Source organism: Bos javanicus, chromosome 22 (assembly GCF_032452875.1).
Source record: "Bos javanicus breed banteng chromosome 22, ARS-OSU_banteng_1.0, whole genome shotgun sequence".
In the NCBI taxonomy this organism is placed as follows: domain Eukaryota; kingdom Metazoa; phylum Chordata; class Mammalia; order Artiodactyla; family Bovidae; genus Bos; species Bos javanicus.
The window spans coordinates 32,293,666-32,318,015 of record NC_083889.1 but is presented as its reverse complement, the minus strand read 5'-3'; the positions used below and the strand labels follow the sequence as shown (position 1 = coordinate 32,318,015).

The 24,350-nt window shown below is 41.3% G+C and overlaps 1 protein-coding gene across 5 annotated transcripts in view; it reads right to left on the bottom strand.

The window, feature by feature from the left end:
* The window catches only part of FRMD4B (FERM domain containing 4B), a 358,627-nt gene that overhangs the window by 104,305 nt on the left and 229,972 nt on the right, over positions 1-24,350 (bottom strand). For all 5 annotated transcript variants that reach the window (XM_061396423.1, XM_061396420.1, XM_061396424.1 and 2 more), the window contains 2 exons: positions 15,851-15,943; positions 4,187-4,271 (listed from right to left, as the gene is read on the bottom strand). In XM_061396423.1, coding sequence (XP_061252407.1) covers positions 4,187-4,271; positions 15,851-15,943 — 178 coding nt within the window. The remainder of the gene's footprint in view (positions 1-4,186; positions 4,272-15,850; positions 15,944-24,350) is intronic.

The following is a 24,350-nucleotide window of genomic DNA, read 5'->3' as shown; positions in this document are numbered from 1 at the left end:
GACCAAGATGCAGCATATTCTGGACCATAAACAAGTCACATCAAATTTCAAAGAATTTAATTTACACAAAATGTGTTTTCTGGCCACAGTGGATTTAATTAAAAATAAAGAGCCCTGAAAGTCTCCAAATTTCTGGAAGCCAAACTGTACACTTCCAAATAACAAGGAGCCAAAAGGAACTTTAAAAATATTTAGAAGTGAATGAAAATAAAACACAATATATCAGAATTTGTGGGATACAAAATGAATACTTAGCAGAAAATGCTATATTGTACTATAAATAAATGCCTATATTAGGAAAGAAATATCTTTAATCAGCGATCTCAGCTTTCAACTTAAAAGAATGGTATATGAAGAGAAAACTAAACCCAAAAGAAGAAAAAGAAAGTAATAATGATAGAAGATAAAAATAATAAAGATCATAGCAGAATCTATGATTCTGATCATGGACTCATATGATCTAAAAAAAATTTTTTTTTAATAAGAAAATCACTGAAACCAAAAGCTGATTCTTTGCGAGGCTCAATAAAGATAAACCTCTTGCCAGAATGATAAAAAAGAGAGAAGATACCAATTATTAGTATCAGGATAAAGAGAGGCAACATCACTATAGATAGCACATGTTAAAATGATAAGAAAATATGAACAACCATGGCTATAAATGGGGCTTCCCTGGTGGCTCAGTGGTAAAGAATCTACCTGCCAATGCAGGAGACATGGCTTTGATCCCTGGTCCAGCAAGATCCCATATACCTCAGAGCAACTAAGCCCGTGTGCCACAGCTTTTGAGCCTGTGCTCGAGAGCCTGGGAGCTGCAAGTACTGAGTTCATGGGCCACAACTACTGAAGCCCGTGTGCCCTAGAGCCTGTGCTCTGCAACAAGGGAAGCCACCGCAGTGAGAAGCCCAAGTGCAGCGACTAGAGAGTAGCCCCTGCTCACTAAAACTAGAGAAAAGTCCACGTAGCAATGAAGACCCAACTCTGCTAAAAATAAACAAATGGATAAAATACATTTTAAAAATTAATTCAAAATGGATAATAGACCTAAATATAATACCTAAAATTCTAAAACTTTTAGAAGAAAACACAGGAGAAAATCTTTGTGACCTTGGATTAGGCAAATTTACAGAGATACAATATCACAATCCCTAAGAACAAATTGATAAACTAGACTTCATCAAAATAAAAGTATTTTAGTTTTTGAAAGACATTAAGAGAACGGACAGCAAGCCACAGACTGGGAAAAAAAATCCACATAACTGATAAAGTGCTTGTATCCAGAATATATATGCTCTGAAAACTCATTACAACTAAACGGCAACCCAAAGAAACTGGGCAAAAGATTCAAACATAAAAAAGATATACTGACATACATAAGCACATAAAGTGAAGTGAAGTTGCTCAGTCGTGTCCGACTCTTTGCGACCCCATGGACTGTAGCCTACCAGGCTCCTCTGTCTATGGGATTTTCCAGGCAAGAGTGCTGGAGTGGATTGCCATTTCCTTCTCCAGGGGATCGTCCTGACCCAGGAATCGAACCCGGGTCTCCCGCATTGCAGGCAGACGCTTTACCGTCTGAGCCACCAGGGAAGCCCCAAATAAGCACATAAGAGATACTCAAATAGCATATATGTCATCAGGGAAATAGAAATTAAAATTGCACCCCTATCAGAATGACTAAAATGAAAAAGATGTTGATTTCATGTGTTGACAAGAATATGAAGGAACTAGAAATATCATAAACTGCTGGTGGGAATTTAAGATAGCAAAACTACTTTGAAAAACAGTTGGGCAGAACCTTAAAAAGTTAATCCCATCTCCCACATGACTTAGCCATTCTATTCCCAGTATTTACCCAAGAAAAAAGAAAGTGTGTCAAATGTAAAGAACAGACTGTTGGACTCTGTGGGAGAAGGCGAGGGTGGGATGATTTGAGAGAATAGCACTGAAACATGTATATTACCATATGTAAAACAGATGACCAGTGCAAGTTTGATGCATGAAGCAGGGCACTCAAAGGCTGTACTCTGGGACAACCCAGAGGGATGGGGTGGGGGGTGAGATGGGAGGGTGAGTTCAGGATGGGGGGTCACATGTGCACCCGTGACTGATTCATGTCGATGTATGGCAAAAACCACCACAGTATTGTAAAGTAATTATCCTTCAATTAAAATAAATAATTTTTTTTAAAAAATGAAATAAAAAGAAAAAGTGTGTCCATACAATGACTTGTACATGGATGTTCATAGCAATTTTACTTGTAACATTTCCCAAACTTGCATAATCCAAATGTCCATCAACAGGTGGATGGATCATTTCAAAATATATGCACATATCAAACCATCATATTGTATACCTTAAACTCACACAATGTTATATGTCAAGTATATCCCAGTAAGTCTGGGAGGAAAAGGGAGAAATAGCCACACAGGTGAATGAATAAACAATGTTTTAGTTATACCATGGAATATTATTTGGCAATAAAAAAGGAAAGGGCTATTGCAACCACTGAAGCCAGCAAGCCCTAGAGCCTGTGCTCTGCAACAACAGAAGCCACTGCAATGAGAAGCCCAAGCACTGCAAACAGAGAATAGCTCCGGCTTGCTGCAACTAGAGAAAACCCACCCACAGCCACGAATACCCAGCACAGACAAAAAGAAAAAAAATTTTTAATTAAAAAAACAGAAAAAAGGAAAAGGTTATTGCTACAACATGGAAAAATCTCAAAATAGTTATGCTCATTGAAAGAATACAAAAAGATTGTCTACTATATGATTCCACTTATATAGAACTCTAGAAAATGCATAATCTACTGTGAGAAAAAGCAGATCTTTAGTTGCTAGGTATATTGACTATCTTGATTGTCATGATCATTTCAAGAGTATTACTTCTATTAAGACTTATAAAATTATACACTTTAATTATGTTCAGTCAATTATATCCCTTTAAGCTATTTAAAAAACGACAAAAGTTCTGCTCCTTGCTTAGTCTTCCACTAATTAAAACTGCGTGTGTGCAGTGGGCCACCCTTAACGTTTTGGGGACAAGGGGAGGAATATGAACGCAGGTGCCTCAATGCACAGTCTGCCCCTTTGTCTTTCCAGGCCAGGCACCAACCAGTTGTCCCTCATCATCCCTCAGATACAGGGCGATATATACCGGCAGAGGGCAGAAAGAGGTTCCCACCAGCCCTGGAAGCAGGTGTGGGATCCGAGATCCCACACTGTGAAGACAAAGGAAGCAGCTGGGCTTCAGCTGAGCCTGGGGACTCCCCACCTTTGCCTGGGGTGTAGTAGAGGAGGCCAGACTAGAGGCCTTTAAAGCAAAGTTTATCTGCAAGGAGACAAGATTAAAAATGGAAAATGTCTAAAACTTCCACAGCAATTTGACTGCAGCATGGCTGCAAGATCCAAGCTGGGGTCATTTTTCTCTCAGTTCACTTGTACTGAATTTTATAAAAGCTGTGTGTCCTCCATGGTTTGGATACAAATGAAAAACAATAAAGCAAAAAACAGATCCTTTGCCACAGATAACTGAGACTCTGCCTTAAAACACAGGGCTCTGAGCAGAGGTCCCTAAGGAAGACTGGTTTCAAAGCAGGATAAATGTAGGGTATACTCTGTTAGAACAGATTTCTGGCCTGACTTTTGCGAGGCTTCCATCAGCCTGACTGCTCCACCTGTGTGTCCTTCTGGGTGGAGTTTTGAGAGCACCGCAGGCAGTGGTGATTCTGTGTATTTCCCGACTCAGAATTTGAGAAGAGCTGCCTTTTCTTCATTTAAGAAATTTGTTTTACGGGGTAGGATACACAAAGGAAAAAGATTATGTCCTCTCTTGCACAGCACAGGGAACTCTGCTCAATGCTACGGGGCAGCCTGGCTGGGAGGGGAGTTTGGGGGAGAATGGATACATGCATAAGTATGGCTAAGTCCCTTTTCTAGCCACCTACAACTATCACAACAGTGTTAACTGGCTATACTCCAACACAAAATAAAAAGTTTAATAAAAAAAAGTAACATAGAGAATAGCATGTCTGTGTGAAACATAGTAAAGAATGAGAAATGTAAAGAAGAAAAAAAAAAAAGATTATGTCCTTTTTTCTCCACTTGAACATAAAAACAAAGGCCCTGCCATTGCTCCCTGCTAGTCCAGCCCCACTGGAGTCCACAGCAAACAGGGCCCTTACCTTGTGCACACAGGACTTTGCGTTCAGGAAAAACAGCTCCACGGTGGTTTTATCCTTCAGGAACGATATGCTCTCAATGTAAAACCTGGAAAAGAGCACAGAAGTTGACTCCTTCCGATTCTTTCCCTTCTCTGCATGGTTTCCTCATGTAGTGTCTCTCAGAGAATTACGAAGAGCATGGGAATGGTTGTGCTTTTTTTCCCTTTTAAAAGCCATCTGCAATATGTATGCACACCTTTAAGTATGTATGAGTGTATGTGGATATACGCAGACATGCAGATAAAGTCTTCTACAGTGTGCTGGAAGGTGAGCGAGAGAAAAATCCAAAATGGTCACCACCTGCAAATCCATCTTTATTCTTTCCTTTATTTTATTCTTTATAAATAAATAAAATATATAAACAAACATATATTTATATAAAATATATAAATAAAATGTATTTTATTTTATTTTATTCTTTATTCTTGCCGTTCCTTTGACACAGGTTCTGGGAGTTCACGATACCTCCCACAGTTTCGAAACAAAGCCCTCTGAGGGCTGAAAGGAGAAGTCTGCTGAGAAAGCACTACTGTATAACTGAACCTAGAGGCCCGTGGCTCCACGGTTTTCAGACTCAGGGCGGGTGTGAGGGCCCCCCGTTTACCTCGCCCCCATGCACCAGGAGAGTTTCAGTCACGTCCTCCTTCCTTCCCTCACTCTCATCCTTCCAGGCTCTGGGCTTTCCCTTGGCTAGAAGCCAAGCTCCCCACTTAATACCGGTCTTTCTCATGCAAATCAGGGTATTCTGGGTCTCGCTTCCTCCACTCCCTATTCTGGGCCTTTGCTTGTTGCCTCTGTGAGGCCAAGTCCCTCCTTTGGAAAAAAGCTGAGGGTCCTGAGGTGGGGAGGGGAGGAGAGTCCTGTGGAAAGCTGGCTGGTTGAAGGCAGGCCTCTGGGGTGCAGGAGTGGGCCAGGGGTGGAGGCCCAGAAGTTTTTCTCAAGTGTTGCAGCCCCACCTGATGAATAATGCATGAGGAGACTTAATACCCGAAGACAGCTCACAGCTAGGATCCTGGACGAGAACAGGCTCTCAATCTGGCGAGAGTCAAGATAAACCCGAACTGAAGTCCCAGGGAGCTTTGCTCTTAGCTCTGCAAAATCGTGATAGACCTTGGGCATTTGCGCTTTTTATTTATTTATTTTTCCTCCCCTTCCGCAATAAGGAAATGTTTGAGAAATAAATACAGCAGCTTTAAGAGGCGGTGAAAGATTTTATCATTGAGATGGTTAAAGTCATTTGAAAAATTCCATCCTTAGTGGAATAAATCCTTTCTATTTTCACTTACAAGGGTTCATCTCACTTATTAGTGAACTTAATGAAGATTGATGAGTGTTAGGTGTGCAAGAAGGGAAAGTTAAGGATTAAGGGGTTGGGGGAGATGAAGAGTTGAAGGGAAAAACCAGCTTTGGAATCAAGAATGTAGAATATGGAGTCCCAGTCCCATCATTTATTACTTGGGTGGCCTTGGACAAGTTAGTTAGCTTCTTTGTGTCTTCTCTAAAATGCTGTTATGACTGCACTTACCTCACAGAGTTTTGGAAGAATTAAATGAGATAACACAAAAGGATGTGAAGCAACAAATTCTAATCACTGCTAATAAAAATCCATTTTCTGGAATTTAATGCCATGTGGCCTGGCGGATGTGGCCTAAGCTTTGAGTCTAAGATACTTCGTCTATATGGTGGAGATAAGGATGGCCGTAGTAGGGACATTATGAAGTGCCCAATACAGCCTATTGAGACTCTTGTCCTGCCGGTGGTACCCTGATGAAACTGTCCATTGCCTCCTGCTCCCTAGATTCCTGCAGAGCCTGGATTCCTGTCTTTTCTGAAGCCTTGTTAGTCCAGTTTTCCTTCAATTCTGTTAGCTTAGCCATAACTGGTTTCTGTTGCTGGCAACAAGAGAATCCAAGTCAGTACAGGACTTCCCATGTGCTAGGGACAGTATGCAGGGCTCTATATGCATGCTGCCATTTAACTTCAGCAAAACCAGATGCCAGAAGTAGCAAGTTATTAACCCATCTTACAGATAAGAAAACTGAGATGCACACATAAAGTCAACTTCCCCAAGTCACCCAGGTAGAAAATGAGGGAGCCATGATTCATATGAAGGCCTTTCAGACTTCAAAGTTCCTACTCCAAACCAGTATGATAGGATGCTTTCCTATAATAATAATCACAATGAAATACAACATGTACACAATGCCAGGGAGCCCACGGGAGCAATGCAATTAAGTCAGCTTATGAATCAAGAGAGAGAAGGCAGCCAAACTGAAATCCAGAAGGCTCCGTGTCACAGGACACGCTGTCCTCTAGGACAATTGAGCCCAGTCTTAAAGAATGCATGAGTTCACCAGGTAACGAAGGGAGGAAGGGCATTCCAGGGAGAGGGCCTGTTAGCCAGATCAAACCTCTTTCTAGTCTTCAAGAATTAAAAAAAACCACATGCAGGGAGCTGGGTGGCTTAGCACCAAATCAACTTGTGACGTGCCCAACTCCGCACAGATAACTTCGTACTAGACATTGGGCTCCTCTTGTTTCTGAAGCCCGGGTCCCTGACTGTACCCCGGTTCCAGTAAACAGGTCCCTATCTTGTTTTCCAGTACTTTCTGGCAACCCGCCCTGTTGCCTTCTAACTTTCTGCGTAGGCATCACATTACCCACTCTCTGAATCCACGGTCCCCTCTCTCCCTCAAGGGAGCCACTGTGATGACTATATTTATGGAGGGTTTCAAAAGTACATATGGTTCTCCAGGAGAATGGCTCCCTAGGCACACCTATCAACACGTTCTATGAACTGAAAACAGAATCTAAGGATTCTCCGTGAAATGAAACGGACTATCCCAGACTTGTAAAATAAAGACCTTTTGTTTCAGGGTGGTTTTTTTTTTTTTGGTAAAAGGATACTGTTTCCCTTCTGCATGCTTCCTGTGAATGATTTCACTAAGATTTTGTGAAGTCAAAGCCCACGGTTCAATTTTCAGCCTTGAAACAAACCCAAGCTTTTGGGTTAGGCATAAGTTCTGGAGACAGACCTCATACAATTTAACAAATGTAATTTCTTGAGAATTTGCCTTCTTGAGAAGACGCTGTCTCTACTTTTCATGGTCCCCCCGTTAGCATTTTTCTCCCCTGTTGATGGGACAGGTGTTCACCTAACCGCTCATCAGTGATAACAAAACATCAACCTCAATGGCATGACAACGTTGGAGGAGGGGCAGGCCTGTCAGCCAGATGATGATACACGTGGGTTGAAAAGCAGACGACTCTGGCTGTCTGGGATGGGCTATCCGTTAGTGGTCACTGTCATGTAGTGGCCCATATTTTCCTCCTGTGTCATTTATTTACCATGATCAAAAGTCAACACCACAGGGAATTCCCTGGTGGTCCAGTGCTTAGGACTCAGCACTTCCACTGCTGTGGTCCAGGTTCAATCTCTGGTCAGAGAACTAAGATGCCATAAGCTGTGAGGTGTGGCAAAAAAAAAAAACATGGGGGCAAAAAAATAAAAGAGTCAACATCACAGAGTTGGGGAGATATTAGGTTGAAGTCCAGTCCCAACACTGATCGACGCTGGGGTCTTGGGCCAAACTGCTTGGCCTCTCGTTGCCTCCCTTTTCTCACGTGTTGTCTCAGTGGTCAGTGAGTGGTGGTGATTATTACTATGTTATTATTATCTGTCTACCAGGAAGACTATAACAAAAGGTGCGGACTTAGTTGAGAACCTCTTTAAAACTTCAACTGTAAAAACAAGAGCGGAAATTCCAGTATCTTTTCTAAGCTTATTCTCTTAGGGAAGTAGGATGCTACAAAGGAGTCCATCTTGACCAAGAATAGGAAAACACTCTGAAACGAATATTCTTCTGACCACTTAGGATTTCTCCCCAACTGAGCATATTTCCTTTGTTTTCTAGAATCTTTGCTATGTCTGAGCAACAGCATCATAGACGGCAAACTGGGCAGGAATGACTCAATGATTTCTCACTGCACAATGCTGACTTCCTGACTGGTGTCCAGTGAGGGCTGCATTCAAACGCCTTGCTCCTGGTTTCACTCAGTTATTGTGGGTAATTTCAGGCATTTACTGCAGCCACCTGCCTAAGATTTCTATCAGGTTCTAATCTACATTCTGAACACAGAGATCTGTATTTATTGCTTATAATGACCCTGTAACCTCATAGTCCTGCTTTATGATGCACGCTGAAGACAGCGGGGTAATTGAAGTGTATTTCACTTTCTGCAAAGGATGATGCAGAACCTCTGAGAGTCCCCTGTGTTCCCTTTCATCTTTGGGAGGGGTGCGCTCTTAGAGAACTCCCCAAGGGAAGCACTGTTGGCTTTTACATTGTGCTCCCCTGCCAGGAAAACTCTGCCTCACTTCCGGATTTCCAGGCAACCCTAGAAGAAGCAGAGAGGGCCCTCCAGGTGAACCTGTAGAAACCTGCCCTGTCGCTCCCCTCTCTGCATGACTCTTTCCCAGTTCTCCAGGGAAAGACTGGAGGCCCAGGAGGCTAAGGGCTGTGCTGCGACCAGAACAAAAGGGGAGGGAGTCATCTGCCCCAGGCAATGAGAAGTGTTGGGGTCCCATGATGAATTCCACGTCTTTGCTTCAAACTGCAAAATAGCCTGCCCCTGTCCACCATGAGCCAAGTAGGGACAAACTCTCTGAGAAGGAGACAGGAAGGAGGAGGAGAGGTTAATTGTTTTTAGGGAGGTGATGGCTGGGCGGAGAGAATCGTGGAGAAATGATGAAATTTTCCACCCAGTGTAAAAGTAAATGGGTCAGGGACTTCCCTGGTGGTCCAGTGGCTAAGACTCTGCACTCCAATGCACAAAACTTGGGTTCGATCTCTGGTCAGGGAACTAGATCCCACATGCCACAACTAAGATGCTGCATGCCATAAACTAAGACCTGGTGCAGCCAAATAAATAAATATTTTTTAAAAATAACAAAAAAAGAGTGAGTCAGACCCAAGCCAGACAGTTTCCAAACTTCCATATTCAATGACCATATATCACATTATGGAATTTTTTACCCCCTGAACAGGTGGTTGAGGCAGTCTTTGTTATTTTTATATCATAAAAATAGTTTACATTTAGTGAGGGTCTTCATGACATGTTAACATCCTCCAACAACCCCCCTGTATTACTGTCAGTTCCTATTACGTCTTCTAGATGAGGAGCAAAGCCCGTAGAGGCTGCCAAAGGCCACAAAGGTAATACACAGAACAGTTAGGGTTAAAAGTCAAGAGCAAGGTGAAAGCACTGGTTTTTAAGGGATGAGTGAGGTATATCTGGTTATGTTGAAGACTTTTTTGTTTTTGTTATTTTTTTTTAATTGGAGGAGAAATGCTTTACAATGTTGTGTTAGTTTTTGCTGCACAAAAACGTGAATCACCCATAAATATACATATATCCCCAAAGACTTTCTTTTTTTTGTATTTTCCTGACTTAAGAGAATGCTACTGGCCAGGGATGCTGCAAACATCCCATAGAACAGCTTGGCTCCCTACAATGAAGAATTACCTGGCCCCCTGGAATGCTAGCCAGAAACCCTGAGTTCATGGCCGAGCTGTGAACTTCTGTACCCTCCAGCCTTTTCACCCTTCATAATACTACTGCTTTCCTCTGCCCTTTCGATGTCACACTGAGGACAGATTAGAGAGGAGACTGAGCAGATTCCCACAAATGCTGTCTGATATGTGATCCAGAGAGCACACAGAAATGTAATCCTGTAAGACAGTGGAATTGAGGTTCAGCCTGTGCTTTGAATGATTCTGTGTCTTTCTGGAACTCTCATATGAATGAGGATGGTGGATCCTCAAAGACAGAGGCTGCTTACCAACTGCCTGGAAGTTCAAGTATGGGTTAGGCCAGGAGGTCACAGTCAATATTAAGGCAACCGACACATGCTTTCCCCAGGTTCTGGGATAACGTTCAGATTGGCGTGTGGTGGTGGGCAAAGAGGTCTGGCTGACTCATACATCTGCCTCAAATAACCTCTGTTGGGCCCAAGGCAGAAGGAATCCTTTATTTCTCTGTGCTTTTTAATCACATTCCTCTGGGAAGAGATGAACTTTCCTGTCCTCTCCTTACTGTAAATCACCTACTCTTTGATAGCTCTAAAATAACTCATGGCTATCCAGCCACAAACACTTTACTTTTCTTCCTTTTATTACACGTCACACTTGCATTTTTTAAAAATTGCTTAATGTGTTTATCACAGGAATATATAAATAGACAAGCAAAAAATCATTCCCATAACCACTCTCTGTTGTTCAGTCTCTAAGTTGTGTCCAACTCTTTGTGACCCCATGGGCTGCAGCATTCCAGGTTTCCCTGTCCTTCACTATCTCCTGGAGTTTGCCCAACTCCATTGAGTTGGTGATCTTATCCAACCCTCTCATCCTCTGCCGCCCCCTTCCTTCTTTTATGCTCAATCTTTCCCAGCATCAGGGTCTTTTCCAATGAGTCAGCTCTTCCAATCAGGTGGCCAAAGTACTGGGGTTTTCGGCTTCAGTATCAGTTCTTACAATGAATTTTCAGGGTTGATTCCCTTGAGGAAATCACTCTACCCAGAGATTAACTACTGTTAATATTTTAATTTTTTTCCTACTCACATCTTTTACTTAAGTGCAATCCTGTGGTCTGCTTTTATTCCCCAGAATATGTTGGGAGCATCTTTCTCTATCAATAAATCTTTCTTCACCAGAATCTTTACCTGTTGTGCTGTATTCCAAATGTTTGTCTTCCTTTAAAAAACAAGCAAGCAAACAACTGGAATGATGTGGATCCATGAGTTGTAGTCATGATACCTCCTTGAGTTAAACTCTTTCTACATGTTCCAGAAACAGGCCAGGGGGTGATAAAAGACTTGAAAAAAGTCTTTCAAAGACTCTGTTTGCAGCAACTTTGACTGAAAGGTAGCAGTGTTTCTCCACATCTCCTACCAGAACTCTCCACACACAGCCAATTCTCAGCTCCAAGTGTCACACACAATACTTACTGGTACCTCTGAGAAGTCACTTACAGTTCCTGAACCTCACAATGGTGGTTTGGAAAGAGGAGAAAAAGAGGGGGAAGAAGAGCGGGAAGACAAGACAGAAAGAAAGAAAAGAAAAAAAAAAAAAAAAGAGCAAGAGGCAGTATGATAAATGCAAAGCAGAGGGGGAAAGACCCAAGACCCTGGCTCTGCTGGAGCTGGGTGGTACCAGCCAGAGCCACCTCCTCCTCTGAGGCGATGGGAGCTTTTCCAATGAGGTCACGCCCAATCCCCTTCCTAACCTCCCCACTTCTGATTTTTAAATGCCTGCTTGCTCACTATCAAGCTTTTCAAATGCTTACATCTGGGCTGCATTACCAAAGAGGCCTTTGTGTTTGTGGAAGATAATTTACAGCTGCAGATAACAACCCAGGCCTGGAGGAGTCCCTTGGCAGCCTGGGGGCGTTTGGACTCACAGGAAAACAGAGGATGGGTTAAATGAATTACGGTGCATACATAAATTATGGGGCGTCAATACACACATGTCACACCTGGAGTTAGCACCCACCACTGAGATTTTATAACTAAAGCAAAGATAAAGGTTTAATTCTGAAATTCATCAAGGGACAACTAAGTGCCTGCACTTGAAATGTTTTCTTCCCTCCATGCAGAAGCTACATGTGTTTCTGAGCTGCTGCCTGCATCCTGGGAGATAATAACCAGAACAAAGTCTTTCCCTGTAAATCTGAAGGATGCAAGTGTTTAGCTCAGGAAGCAGTGAAACAGTGAAACGATGTTGTTGATTGGTCCCTAAGTTGTGTTTGACTCTTTGCAATGTGCCTGGCTTCATGAGATTCTCCAGGCAAGAATACTGGAGTGGGTTGCCATTTCCTACTACTGGGCATCTTCCCAACCCAGGGATCGAACCCCCATCTCCCACATTGGCAGGCGGATTCTTTATCACTGAGCCACCAGGGAAGCCCAGTGAAAGGACACAGGTCAAATATGTGGCACAGAGACTGCCATAAGGTTAATGCTACATTTTAATAGAGAGGAAGCCTCTTCAGAGCAAAGCTTTATGGTATTTTTCTTTTTCATAAACACTATAATTTGAAAAAAAAAAAAAAGATACTTTCTTATATTTGCATATTACTCTGCAAAGTTATTTTGTATCCCCTGATCTCTTTTTAATTCACAACCGACTTGCCCAAGATCACACTCACTATCTCCAGGACACAGTATCAGAATTTGGGCCAGGAAAGTGGAAGTTTTGGGGACTGGAGGGGTGACTCTTAAAAAAATTTCCTATAGTGATTCAGATATGTGGCCCTTCTCCTCCTGGGGAAGCTCTGAAATGCAATGTACCTTTTCATCTTATGGCTTCTATTACAGTGATCATTTGTTCACTGTAAAAATGCCATAACTTACTGAATTTATCTTTACTGTTGGCATTTGGATATCTTTATTTTTATTTATGTATTTTTGTTGCCCTGCGAGATCTTAGTTCCCTGATCAAGGATTGAACCTGGGCCCCAGCAGTGAAAGCACCAAAGGAATTCCCCTACATTTGGATATTCTTAATTGTTAGCAATGAAAAGAGCAGTTATGTACATCCATATAACACATTGCTTCTGTGGGGATTCCTTCTTTTGTGTGCACTAACCACTCAGCAAGTGTGTACTTCAGTGTCCATGAGCAAGCAACTCATACCTGCTGATGGGAAAGGCAGTGACCTTGAAATCAAGAGACCGTGTGTATTTCTAGAGGCTTCTATGGTGACTATGTGTCCAAATACAACCAAATGCTCTTTGCTTCTACTCTTTAGTGACTCACATCTGTTGTCACGTCAGGCAACCAGGGGTGGGTAGTGGCGATGTCTGTTAGGACGTAAGTATCAGCAGCGGTCCTGTTTACTCAGAAGGCTAGAGACCCTCCGAGAGGCCAGTGACTTCACTGGGGTGGCTATCATCCCATTTGAGAGACCCCTGAAGAACTGTATTCCACTCACTGAGCTCGGTCAGTTGACTTATTTCCTTGGTGTATGCTTTTTGCTCTATCATTTCTTTAATTAAATTGAAGTAACAACAAGTCCTTAATTGGAATAATAACAAAGACTATTATGATCTCACTGCACAGTTGGCAAGAAGAAATAAGTGAATAATTAAAAACCTGATAAGGGCTTTTAAACATGTGAGTGATTAAGGGAAAGTAAAGCTAAAAGTGATTATGGGACATTTGTGAGATAAAGGCTGAAACTCACAAACAGGCAGCAGGAGACTCCCCAGAACCTGCTTCGGAAAGACAGGGCTGCCTTATGAGTGACTGCTCAGAAGAGAAGACTGAACATTCTCCCCTGGCATTGTGAGATAAAAAATAGATCAGAGAGTAGTGGTCAAAGAACTAGTGCTTGTTAAATTCTCCAAAGATATAAAGCTCTCACTGAGTAGTCAGGCTACAGAAACACTACATATGTGCACAGAGATGGAAGTACAGGGATGTTAGCTGCAATGCACATTTTAATAAATCACTGGAAACAGCCTACAGGCTTAATAGGAGCCTGAACAGCTAAATTATGGATGTGCAAAGAAGTAAATTAGACTCTTATATACCCAAGGAAAGATCTGCTGAAGCTGAAGCTCCAATACTTCGGCCATCTGCTGAGAAGAGTTAACTCACTGGAAAAGACCCTGATGCTGGGAAAGACTGAAGGCAGGATGAGAAGGGGGCAACAGACGATGAGATGGTTGGATGGCATCACCAGCTCAAGGACTTGAGTCTGAGCAAACTCCAGGAGATGGTGAAGGACAGAGGAGCCTGGCGTGCTGCAGTCCATGGGGTCACAAAGAGTTGGACATGACTTAGTGACTGAACAACAACAAAGGAAAAATCTCCAGATTAGGGGGGAAAAAAAAGTAAATCACCAAATAATTTATCAGCATTATTTTTCTCTAAGAAGGAGAGAGAATTAGGGAAAAAGCAAGGGAGAGGCCTGGTGGAGAATAAGTCTTCTTTTTCACTCTATACTTTCAGGAAGTTTGAAATGTTTACAGTAACAATAAATTTCCTTGTGAAAAAAGATGCTGATTTATGTTGAGCCCTTTCCCCTACACAATACAAGATGAAAGTTTCTCTATGCTTGGACCCCCGCTTAAGTACTAATGTATATATTTTTTCTTATTGCTGCTGGTCTGTGTTTGTTTTCTTCTCCATTTCCATGGACCCAGCACTCATACCACACTCCAGGAAACTCCCATTTTTGTTTTTTTAGGATTTCTGTGCACTTTTTCATACCGGCTACATCCTGGACAAATCACCATTATGCTACCTCCTTCCTGGGTTTTAAAATGTGACTTCTGGTGGTAAGGGAAAAAAAAAAATCTAAACCAGATTTTAGAGTAAAAAGCAGAAAACAAACTGGGGGCTGTCAATACTTTATTTACTGAGTAAGGAGCAGCCTCCATCCTCAATCACCATCAATTCATATTAAAAACAGACAAACAAAAAGGTAGGACAATCAGGACACCTTATTAGGACACTTCTGGATTGCATGGAGCATAAGGAAGTTTAAAAAAAGTGTGTGGAAACTGACATGATTGTATCAGATAATCAATCATTGTATAACCACCCTCCTTCCCAAAGAAAGACATGAAGCCTCCACCAACATGTCATAAAACAAGTATAGTCCAACATCCAAAAGATAACATAAGCTCAGAATACAGGTCCATTCTTCAGGTTGATCTAGCTTTATGAAAACATACTTAGATTTATGGGAAATCTTCCACCTTAGCTTATTTATCGTATTTGGCTTCAGATCAAGAAAACAAATTTATCATGAAAATATATCAAATTCAGGATAGTGGCCAGGGGCTAGTACCTAAGAAGGGGTTCTCAGCAAAACTGGTAACATTTTATTTCTTAAGCTGGTTACAGGAACACAGGCATTACTCTTTATAACATTTTATTATCTTTAATGTGAAAAAATATTTCTATCGTTGGCCGACTCTAAGAAACTACTGATATAATAGAATACATCCATGTCAGGAGAAAATAACTGAGGCCCATATGCATGCTTAAGTGATCTGTCCAAGCAGAGTTCAGAGAACAAATCAAGGATTCCTTCCTAGCAGTCTCTCTTCAGGAAATCAGAATGTAGATTTCTGCATTAAGGTAATTCTTTCCATGAGCAGTTGTTTGCATTTTATTGTCTATTCCAATTAAGGTGTGAAACTGTATAAAATTCAATTATTTCCATAGTCTCTAGAAAACATACATACATAATATGTAAAATAGTGTTTGTATATTTCAAATTATAAAAATCTAGAAGTATGTTGAGTCAAAAGCAGGTTATATATTGAAATATATTACTTATATTTTTTAGCTTCACATAGATTCAAGAGCCTTTGAAAATTAAAGGAAGGTGAGCCTACCCTTTATTTTCAAAGGAAAACAGTTCTACACGTATCTATGGTAACTCGTTCCCCAGACTAAGATAATCTAAAGAGAATCTCTTTCACATAATATTTTTTTTGACAGGTCTCTTCCTTTTTAAAATTCTTTATCTCTGATCACCAAGAATGTTTTTTTTCTCTTTTAAAAACAAAAAAAGACCCAAGGGGATGGTGGACGTGTCTCTGGATACATACCTCACAGAGAAGTACAAGAGGGTTGGGCCTGGTTTCTTGGGTAAATCGTGGTCAAGGACTCGGTGGTCTAGCTGAAGCCAGTTCTGCTGACCCCTGTAAGAGTAAAACAAGGAAAAAGGATTACACAGAAAGCCAGAGCAAGTTTCAAGAAACACTGTGTTGGCAGAGCTGCGGGGTAACAGTTACCTGTGGGCGGTAGGAGTATAGCCTGTTACCACCAGTCATGGGGTCAACGGAGCAATTTCTATCCAGATTATAAAAGCCCCTGCCTCTGGACCAGCATTTTCATTTCTGGGAGTTAATCAGGATAAAATCACACATGTGGAAAATGGGCCATGTATAAAGCCACTCACTGCAGCGCTGTTTGTAGCAGCAAAAAGCCTCGAAACAACCTAAGCATCCAACAGGATATTGTTTAAAAAAAATGAATGTAAACAGCAATGAAATACTATGCAGCCACATAAAAGATCAGAAGTATCTTTATAAACTTATCATGAATGATTTTTAAAATACACTGTCAAGTGAAAATGAAAGATGCATAACAACAAGTATAATATATTGCCATTATTTTAATTAAAAAAGTATACCTAGACATTTGTGTATTTATATTATAGCAATAAGTCAGTGCATCATAAAATGAACAAGAAACTGAAAAAACACTGGTTGCCTTTGAGGTAAAAACTAAATTTTTATTAACTACAAAATCTGAAATATTTTAGATAATCAAGAAGGGAAAAACTTTTGTTTTAATGAAAAAGGACAAATACAGATAACAATACTACAGCTTTTATAAGAAATATGGGGTTGACACACTAGTATATCCTCTCCTGTGAAGTCAAGTGTGCCTTAAGAAGCATCACTCTGAACAAAGCCAGTAGAAGTGACGGAATTTCAGCTGAGCTATTAAAACCCTAGAAGATGATGCTGTTAAAGTGCTGCACTCAATATGCCAGCAAACGTGGAAAACTCGGTAATGGCCACAGGCTGGAAAAGATGAGTTTTCATTCCAATTCCAAAGAAGGACAGTGCCAAAGAATGTTCAAACCACCATATAAGCACGCTCATCTCACATGCTAATGAGGTAATGCTCAAAATCCTTCAAGCTAGGCATCAACAGGACATGAACTGAGAACTTCCAGACATACAAGCTGGATTTAGAAAAGGCAGAGGAACCAGAGATCAAATTGCCAACATCCACTGGATCATAGAAAAAGCAAGAGAATTTTAGAAAAGCATCTACTTCTGCTTCATTGACTATGCTAAGGCCTTGAAAGTCTTTGACTGTGTGGATCACAACAGACTGTGGAAAATTTTTAGATGGGAATACAAGACCACTTTACCTATTTAATGAGAAACTAGTATGCAGGACAAGAAGCAACAGTTAGAACTGGACATAGAACAACAGACTGGTTCCAAATTGAGAAAGGAATATAACAAGGCTATATATTTTTATCCTGTTTATTTAACTTATATGATGAGTACATGATGTGAAATGCCTGGGCTGGATAAAGCTGGAATCAAGATTGTTGGGAGAAAAATAAAGAACCTCAGATATGCAGATGACACCACCCTAATGGCAGAAAGTGAAGAGGAAATAAAGACCCTCTTGATGAAGGTGAAAGAGGAGAGTGAAAAAGCTGGCTTACAACTCAGCACTCAAAAAGCTAAGATCATGGTATCCGGTACCATCACTTCATGTAGAGGAGAAAAAAATGGAAATAATGGCAGATTTTATTTTTTGGGGGCTCCAAAATCACTGAGGATGGTGATTGTAGGCATGAAATTAAAAGACGCTTTTTCCTTAGGAGAAAAGCTGTGACAAATCCAGAGAGCATTAAAAAGCAGACATATCACTTTGCCAACAAAGATCTGTTTGATCAAAGCTATGGTTTTTCCAGTAGTCGTGTATGGATGTGAGAATTGGACCATAAAGAAAGCTGAGTGCTGAAGAACCGATGCTTTCCAACTGTGGTGCTGAAGAAGACTCTTGAGGGTCCCTTGGATTTCAAGGAAATCAAACCAGTCAGTCCTAAAGGAAATCAACCCAGAATGTTCACTGGAAGGACTGATGCTGAAACTCCAATACTTTGGCCAACTGATGCAAAGAGGCGATTCACTGGAAAAGACTGATGCTGGGAGAGATTGAGGGCAGGAGGAGAAGGGGGCGACAGAGGATGAGATGGTTGGATGGCATTACTGACTCAATGGACATGAATTTGAACAAACTCCAGGAGATAGTGAAGGACAGGGAAGCCTGGCTTGCCGCAGTCCATGGGGTCGCAAAGAGAGTTGGACACGACTTAGTGACTGAACAAAAAGACTAGTATATATAGACTAGATAACTAAGAAGAACCTAGTGAATAGCACAAGGAACTCTATTCAATACTCTGTAATGACCTACACGGGAAGAGAATCTAAAAGCGAGTAGATACGTATGTATGTAATATTGACTCACTTTGTTTACAGCGGGAAACTAAAATACCTATACATCAATAAAAGATTAATTAAAAAATTAAAATATGGGGTCAAATACTCTCTGGGAGCTGTTTTTGGGTATACATTATGGACTTCCTACTATTTAACCATGTATCTGATGATTCTTTCAAGGGCTTCACTAAATTCATTGACATAAACATTCTCCTGAAATTGTGACCTGAGGGATGGAAGACACTGTGGCTGGGGATTGTTTACATGACTTTCCCACTAGTTGATCCATGTTAGATTACAAATTCCCAGAGGGCAGAGACTTCATTTGCTTGCTTAGGCAAAACTTCATGCTGATAGTGGTGTATATAGTGTCAAATTATAACAAAACTGATAATGATTCAGGAGATATTTTCCACCTTATTTTGGTCTTTGAATAGATAGTGTTTTTTTAAAAATCAGAAAACTCTAAGCTGTATTTATTGTAAGTATTTAGAAAATGGAGGTAAGAATAATAATAGTGATGATAATAATAGCAGCTAATTTTTACTGAGCAAGTACTTAGTGCCAACCAACTTGGTACTTTAAAAAAATATTAATACTAGATTTTACAGTAAGTCTGCAAAGAAAATTAGCAGAGCTAGGATTTGAACCCAGACTTTGAATACAGGAGAAAGTGAGATTAGGGGAGTGAATCAGCTTTCCTAATAACCTTTAGCTTCATTTTGTCACTTACTATGTTTTTATTTTTATTTTTTTTTTATTTTATCACAAGTTTTAATACAGGGTAAAAAGTGTGTCTTTATTTTTGTAATTATTAGGTGAGGCTTCTGATAACTGTCTCTAGTTTTCCTTCAAGGAATATTATTAAGATAAATATATCTTATCTGCTGATATAAGTGACATAAGGGAAGATTCATAGAATTACTGCTTTTGTGGGTAAAAAGTATACAAGGACTGAGGTGTGTATGTGTGTGTGTTAATCACTACAGTCATGTCCAGCTCTTTTTCAACGACATGGACTGTATAGCCTCAGGTTCCTTTGTCCATGGGACTCTCTAGGCAAGAATATTGGAGTGGGTTGCCATTTCCTTCTCCTGGGGATCTTCTGAACCCAGGGATCAACCCTGGTCTACCTGCATTGTAGGTGGATTCTTCACCACTGAGCCACTTGGGAAGCCCCATGATTCAGGTTAACATGCTACTTTCTAGTCTCTGAGACTAAAATGAGATCAAAAAACACTTTATCTTTATAACCTGCTTTTCTCAAATTTTTCCATCAGTAAATGGGACAGATCTAATCAATACCTCAAAAAGACAGTTGAATCCACATATTTCATCTCTATTACCTGTGGTAGACCACTTGGAAACCACAATCACAGAAAGCTAACCAATTTGATGACATGAACCACAGTCATTGAAACTATGAGCCATGCCGTGTGGGGCCACCCAAGATGGACCGGTCATAGTGGAGAGTTCTGAAAAAATGTGGTCCACTGGAGGAGGGAATGGCAAACCACTTCAGTATTCTTGTCTGAGAACCCCATGAACAGTATGAAAAGGCAAAAAGATAGGACACTGAAAGATGATCTCCCCAGGTGGGCAGGTGCCCAATATGCTACTGGAGATCAGTGGAGAAATAACTCTAGAAAGAATGAAAAGATGGAGCCAAAGTAAAAACAATACCCAGTTGTGGATGTGACTGGTGATGGAAGTAAAGTCTGATGCGATAAAGAGCAATATTGCATAGGAACCTGGAATGTCAGGTCCATGAATCAAGGCAAATTGGAAGTGGTCAAACAGGAGACGGCAAGAGTGAACATCAACATTTTAGGAATCAACAAACTAAAATGGACTAGAATGGGTGAATTTAACTCAGATGACCATTATATCTACTACTGTGTCAAGAGTCCCTTAGAAGAAATGGAGTAGCTATTATAGTCAACAAAAGAGTCTGAAATGCAGTACTTGGATGCAATCTCAAAAATGACAGAATGATCTCTGTTCATTTCCAGGGCAAACCATTCAATATCACAGTAAACCAAGTCTATGCCCTGACCAGTAATGCTGAAAAAGCTGAAGTTGAACAGTTCTATGAAAACCTACAAGACCTTCTAGAACTAATACCCCAAAAAGATGTCCTTTTCATTATAGGGGACTGAAATGCAAAAGTAGGAAGTCAAGAAATACCTGGAGTAACAGGCAAATTTGGCCTTGGAGTACAGAATAAATAAAGGCAAAGGCTAACAGAGTTTTGCCAAGAGAACGCAGTTCATAGCAAACATTCTCTTCCAACAACACAAGAGAAGGCACTACACATGGACATCACCAGATGGTCAACACCAAAATCAGACTGATTATATTCTTTGCAGCCAAAGATGGAGAAGCTCTATACAGTCAGCAAAAACAAGACTGGGAGCTGACTGTGGCTCAGATCATGAACTCCTTATTATCCAATTCAGACTGAAATTGAAGAAAGTAGGGAAAACTACTAGACCATTAAGGTATGACCTAAATCAAATCCCTTATGATTATACAGTGGAAGTGAGAAATAGATCCAAGGGATTAGATCTGATAGAGTACCTGAAGAACAATGGACAGAGATTCATCCTGACATTGTACAGGAGGCAGAGATCAAGACCATCCCCAAGAAAAAGAAATGCAAAAAGGCAAAATGGTTGTCTGAGGAGGCCTTACTAATAGCTGAGAAAAGAAGAGAAGCTAAAGGCAAAGGAGAAAAGGAAAGATATACCCATTTGAATGCAGAGTTCCAAAGAATAGTACAGAGAGATAAGAAAGCCTTCCTCAGCGATCAATGCAAAGAAATAGAGGAAAACAATAGAATGGGAAACACTAGAGATCTTGTCAAGAAAATCAGAGATACCAAGCCAACATTTCATGCAAAGATGAGCACAATAAAGGACAGAAATAGTATGGACCTAACAGAAGCAGAAGATATTAAGAAGAGGTGGCAAAAGTACACAAAAGAACAGTACAAAAAAGATCTTCACGACCCAGATAATCATGATGGTGTGATCACTCACCTAGAGCCAGACATCTTAGAATGTGAAGTCAAGTGGGCCTTAGGAAGTATCACTATGAACAAAGCTAGTGGAGGTAATGGAATTTCAATTGAGCTATTTCAAATCCTAAAAGATGATGCTTTGAAAGTGCTGCACTCAGCATGTCAGCAAATTTGGAAAACTCAGCAGTGGCCATGGGTCTGGAAAAGATCAGTTTTCGCTCCAATCCCAAAGAAAGGCAATGCCAAAGAATGTTCAAACTATCGCACTACTGCACTCATCTCACACGTTAGCAATGTAATGCTCAAAATTCTCCAAGCCAGGCTTCAACAGTATGTGAACTGTGAACTTTCAGATGTTCAAGCTGGATTTAGAAAAGGCAGAGGAACCAGAGACCAAATTGCCAACATCTGTTGGATCATTAAAAAAACCAAGAGACTTCCAGAAAAACATCTACTACTTTATTGACTATGCCAAAACCTTTGACTGTGTGGATCACAACAAACTGTGGAAAATTCTGGAAGAGATGGGAATACCAGAACACCTGACCTGCCTCTTGAGAAATCTGTACACAGGTCAGGAAGCAACAGTTAGAACTGGATATGGAACCACAGACTGGTTCCAAATCAGGAAAGGAGTATGTCAAGGCTGTATACTGTCACCCTGCTTATTTAACTTATATGCAGAGTGAAAATGAGTGAAGTCGCCCAGTCGTGTCCAACTCTTTGCGACCCTATGGACCCTAGCCCGTCAGGCTCCTCTGTCCATGGGATTCTCCAGGCAAGAATACTGGAGTGGGTTGCCATTTCCTTCTCCAGGGGATCTTCCCAACCCAGGGATCGAGCCTGAGTCTCCTGCATTGCAGGTAGATGCTTTATCCTCTGAGCCACCAGGAAAGCCATCATGAGAAACACTGGGCTGGATGAAGCGCAAGTGGAATCAAGATTGCCAGAAGAAGTATCAATAACCTCAGATACAGTGATGACACCACCCCTATGGCAGAAATCAAAGAAGTACTAAAGAGCCTCTTGATGAAAGTGCAAGAGGAGAGTGAAAAAGTTGGCTTAAAAATCAACATTCAGAAAACTAAGATCTTGGCATCTGGTCCTATCACTTCATGGCAAATAGATGAGGAAATAATGGAAACAAGGACAGATTTTATTTTTTGGGTCTCCAAAATCACTGTAGATGGTGACTGCAGCCATGATATTAAAAGACGCTTGCTCCTTGGAAGAAAAGTTATGACCAACCTAGACAGCATATTAAAAAGCAGAGACATTACTTTGCCAACAAAGGTCTGTCTAGTCAAAGCTATGGTTTTTCCAGTAGGCATGTATGGATGTGAGTATTGGACTATAAAGAAAGCTGAGCGCCAAAGAATTGATGCTTTTGAACTGTGGTGTTGGAGAAGAAGTCCCTTGGACTGCAAGGAGATCCAACCAGTCCATACTAAAGGAAATCAGTCCTGAATGTTCATCGGAAGGACTGATGCAGAAGCTGAAACTCCAATACTTTGGCCACCTGATGCAAAGAACTGACTCATTTGAAAAGCATCCCCTGATGCTGGGAAAGGTTGAAGGTGGGAGGAGATGGGGACGATAGACATGGTTGGATGGCATCACCGACTCGATGGACATGAGTTAGAGTAAACTTCTGGAGTTGGTGATGGACAGGGAGGCCTGGCATGCTGCAGTCCACAGGGCTGCAAAGACTCGTGACTGAACTGAACTGAACTGAGGCCACTTTGAACCAACTGTCCTTTTAGGCTAGAATTTTACCAGTCAAAGGCCCATCATCTCCGGCCCACTGGATGGAACAGAGATCAAAAATCACAGTTGTGTTGTGAAACCTATTTATTATTAACAAACAAACCTCATCCAGCAAATCCTTTCAAACAAGGGAAGGAAAAAAAGTTAAGTGGGTTGAAAGGGATGGGAACCATTATGGGGAACAGAGTGCGGCCTTAGGAGGGTCGTGACTGCCCTCTAGGGGTAAAAGACTCACTCTGCACACCGAACACCAGAAGGCACTCACAGCCTGAGCTCAGGAACTCTAACCCTCCCTTTTACAGGATCACGAATTTGTTTTTGTTGGTCACCGTCACTACTTTAATTATGTAAGCTCACAACTCCATTTTTCCATTTCTCTTCCTGGCCCGTGGAGTAGGATAGACACAGTGGCTAGTTTCATTGACATAATGTCCCCTCGGCTTTGCCTAACTCCATTTGGAGAAGTTCACCGAAGGCAAAGAGCTGATGTGGCATGTAGGCTGGAAAATGCAATTCATTCAGCATCCTGGGAGGGATCCGACTCAGTGGTTTTATGAGGGCGGGGGGAAGGGCAGTGCTGAAAGAAAATACTTTCCAAAAATATTTACCAGACAAAGAAAAAGAACTAGGCCTGTGACCAAGACATTCCAAGGAGACACCCTTCAACGAAGCAATTTTCCAGACTTGTTCCCCAGAAAGGTAGAAATGGCCAATTCCCCCTCCACGCTCCAAAAGCCGAGCTCATACTTCTTCTAAAAATAAACACAGCTAGAGTCAGAAGACACCTTCCAAACTGACCATAATTCAAAAACAGACTCTGCTGTCACTTGCAGGGGAGTACGCAAAGGGCATTTTGGAGCCAGGCTTCTTGGAAAGGCTGTAACCACTGACCTCTCTCACCAAAGGAGATAGCTAGAGGAGGCACTTAAGTGAGACATTCTTCCAACAGAGTATTTAAAAAGAGATCACCCCAAGGCACATGAGGTGGAAGGTGGCCCAAGTCGGGAAAGGAAGTCATTCGTATTACATACGCCTCTCTTTCTGAAGAGAAGGTCCTAGTCTGAACGCTTGATTTATGCCCCCTCTGGTTATGCTCACCTGAGCTTGGAGCATTCCCCAAAGCCTGCCATGCCTGCCAGCCCTTTTTCCCAGCCTACCAGGAACCTTGCAGCCTGGGACATTTGCAAGACCACAGTCATCCATCATGTCAGTTTCGTGCAGAACAATCTTCAATGGCCCCAGCGTGCTTTCTCCATCTATGTGACTCTCAGGGCTCACCTTTGA